The sequence below is a fragment of the Ricinus communis genome, chromosome 1, assembly GCF_019578655.1.
Source record: "Ricinus communis isolate WT05 ecotype wild-type chromosome 1, ASM1957865v1, whole genome shotgun sequence".
NCBI lineage: Eukaryota > Viridiplantae > Streptophyta > Magnoliopsida > Malpighiales > Euphorbiaceae > Ricinus > Ricinus communis.
Genome location: NC_063256.1, coordinates 2,529,461 through 2,532,586, shown reverse-complemented (window position 1 = coordinate 2,532,586; position 3,126 = coordinate 2,529,461). Strand labels below are relative to the sequence as shown.

Genomic DNA, 3,126 nt, shown 5'->3' with positions numbered 1-3,126 from the left:
TCGTGACAAATTTGTACTTGTATGCATTAAGTATTCCCATTGCAAAGAATAATAGTCCCATTTTCATAAATGAGCAGCTCTATCTGCTGTTACATTGTGTATAAACTTTTCCATAACAGAATCCATAATGGTCGAAACCCAGAGCCAAAACAAACAAAAAGGAAAATGTGGGAATTTTCAGACAAATTTGTCAACACCGCCACATTAGATTCAAAAGAAGAAAATATTATGGCTCAATCTCAAGCCTAGGTTCAAAGCAAAAACCAGTAAAGAGCTGAAGTGGGAACCTCTTTGTCACTGGACATTTCTGTGACCACTTCCACTGTTTCTGCTTCGTGTTAAAAACAAGAAGAGCTGGAGCTCCATAGCTCTGTATATATATAAGATCATCTGTGCCGCTGCTAGCAAAAACATCATCAAACTCCCCAAATCCCTGAAAAAACTTGTGTGGCATGCGAGCAATCTCTTGCCATTCCTTACCATTTAGAACCCAAATACCAATACCCTTAATTATGTCAGGCCGGTCATGTTTACCAATTCCTCCCACCATGACCAGCTTTTCCTTTAAATTCATCAGACGCCCACAAGTGAGAGGACAAGGTACTCGAATGAAACTCCTTATCAATAAACCATGAGAAGATCTGCTAGAGAGATTATATGTAATTAGACCATGCCGATTCTCTGGTGTGCCACCACCAGTTGAGTAAATCAAAACATACAAAACCCCATCACAGATCACGCTCTCATCGCCGCTTCTCCAGCCTGTCAGAACTTCAGTCCAAGATGTCAACCACATCCTTGTTTCAGAATCATAAGTATAGATACAGAGATCCCATTGGAAAAAATTTCCTGGAACTTGCTTAGACTTCACAACTGAAATAGTATATCCATGTGAAGTTCTGTTAACAGAAATTGCTAGTGCACTGTAATCAGCAATTTTTAAACCCGGAGGCTCCTCAAGCTTCTTGCAGAATTTGGTGATAGGGTTGCTGACATATAATGCACTTCTGCTGTCCTTGTCCATGAAACAAACCAAACCACAAGATGAAGCAATAAACAAATTGGATGTCTCGATGCATGGGAGATTGATGCCATACCACTTTCGAAGGATTGGATCATAGGCATAGCCAACAGGTTCATCTGAGCTTGTAAACATAAAATACCAGGGTTTTTGTGGCAGGACACGTGAGAAGTTCCATAAAAACCTCCTTGAACTAACAATCTCACGCCATCTCTTACACACAGAACCTGCTCTGAAGATGCTGGCAATGGGAAGATAAGCTAAAATCCGTTCTAACAGATCATCAGGTAAAATTAAATCCACAGAAATGGTATTAACTTCTTTATTGCCTTCATCACTAAGCTCTGAGAATGAATCAAATTCACCAATGTCTCTTGCCACATCATCAAAGCAATCACTGATCCATGATGTCTCTCCCTCCATGATGAGGAGGCAATGAACAACAAGACTGGCAGACAGAGGAGGGGGACAAGTTATAAATAATTAAAATAAGAAAAAGGAGATTAAAGAAAACCTTATAGCCATAAAATTAGGCTAAAGCACAATACAAGATAGCAGAAACTCATGGCTAGTAATTTCAATGTACTAATTGCGACTAAGATTGGGGGGCAGGGGGAGGCAAAAGGAATCTCGGATTACTACATAGCTCCAAACTTTATTAATGCCACATTTAGCCCACTCAGATCACATCCCTATGCATAATAATGAAACAAACAAGGCTGAGCAACCATGACAATGCATTTATAACCCAACCTGCAAACGACCAAGTTCTATATAGGACCCACTATCATAATCTGACCACCTTCAGTGCATCGCAGATAGAGGTCTCATATTTTTCTAAAATATCCAAATCGTAGATCCCCGAAGTAAATGAAGATATTCAAAACTGACACACCAAATTATCCATTAGCATTACTCCAAGCATTCCATAAGAAAATCTAATCCAAAAAATGCTAAAAACAAGACATGCCAGGCAAACATACATAAGAAAAGATCTCAATTGTGAAATAACATATTTCTGAAATGACTTGCATACTCAGAGGAGAAACTGATGCCATATTCAGATTTGAGACAAGTAAAAACAATTGAAAATGGAATGATTATTATACCCAGCAAGAAATATAGCAACTCTCAAGCCAAATATCAAAATAAATGCACGCCCAGAAGCAAATTCTGCTAGACATAGACGCCCGGGATGCCATAGATATCAAACAAAAGAAATCAAGCAATCATACATGGCAATACCATATCTAGATTGCAAATCTTATTAATGCACATATTAATCACTAAATAATTACTACAAGAGAAAGAAGGCCTATTAATTGACATTTTCAACAGTAATTCTAACTAGAATGAGTTTATTGATCCAATAAAAACAAACTGGTGTTAATCCCACAGGAAACAGTATCATGGCTTTAACACATCAAACCCTAGAGAAGTTTTCAGAGTCAAAATAATAGAACAATGTTAGGTGGAGGAAAGAAATTAGGCCAACCTCAGTTATCAATCAAACATCAAAGCCTCCACTTAACAAAAAAATAAAAAAAATTACTACCAATAACTAAACCAAAACATCACAGATATTTTTTAGAAAGACATAGAAGCAGATCACTAAAACAAAAGGCGAATCAAAATAATTAAAATAGAAGAACATAAAGCAAAATATTACTTTACATAATGATGCGCCATACCTCGTTCTATGCAGCTGCCCAACTGGGTGGCGTCAGATTCAAAGAGGAAAACAAATGGCGCAAAAAGAAAACGAGAAAGGAAGGAAGAAAAAAAAAAAACAGAAATTTCTGTTTATCTAAAAGGGACTGTGGAAACAGCTCGCTATTAGAACAAAAGAATAAGAAGAAGAAAAAGAAAAAAACACTAAAATGAAATGAGCCATGGATTGAAGAAATATATTTTTTCTTGAAATGGTAGATAACTATGACATGGGTCACTCCAGATTTGGCTGGGAAGCCACGCCTAAGCAACCCATTTGAGAGAAAGAAAGAGAGAGATAGAGAGAAAGATGGCCTTTTGTTTGTTTGTTTGTTTTCGGTTTCTTTTTTGATATAACAAAAACGACAGGCAAGGAATGAAGTGAGAAGGCGGTT

At 37.3% G+C, this 3,126-nt stretch overlaps 1 protein-coding gene across 2 annotated transcripts; it reads right to left on the bottom strand.

Moving 5' to 3' along the window:
• On the bottom strand, positions 1-3,126 carry LOC8286713 (F-box/kelch-repeat protein At3g61590). Of its 2 annotated transcripts, none has more exons than XM_015729099.3 (2): positions 2,691-3,126; positions 1-1,469 (listed from the first exon to the last, which is right to left on the bottom strand). In XM_015729099.3, the coding sequence occupies exons 1-2, from the start codon at positions 2,708-2,710 to the stop codon at positions 227-229; spliced, it is 1,263 nt and encodes a 420-aa protein (XP_015584585.1). In that variant the 5' UTR covers positions 2,711-3,126; the 3' UTR covers positions 1-226. The 2 variants fall into 2 exon arrangements, with proteins under 2 accessions (XP_015584585.1, XP_002511947.1); XM_002511901.4 differs by having other exon boundaries at positions 2,713-3,125.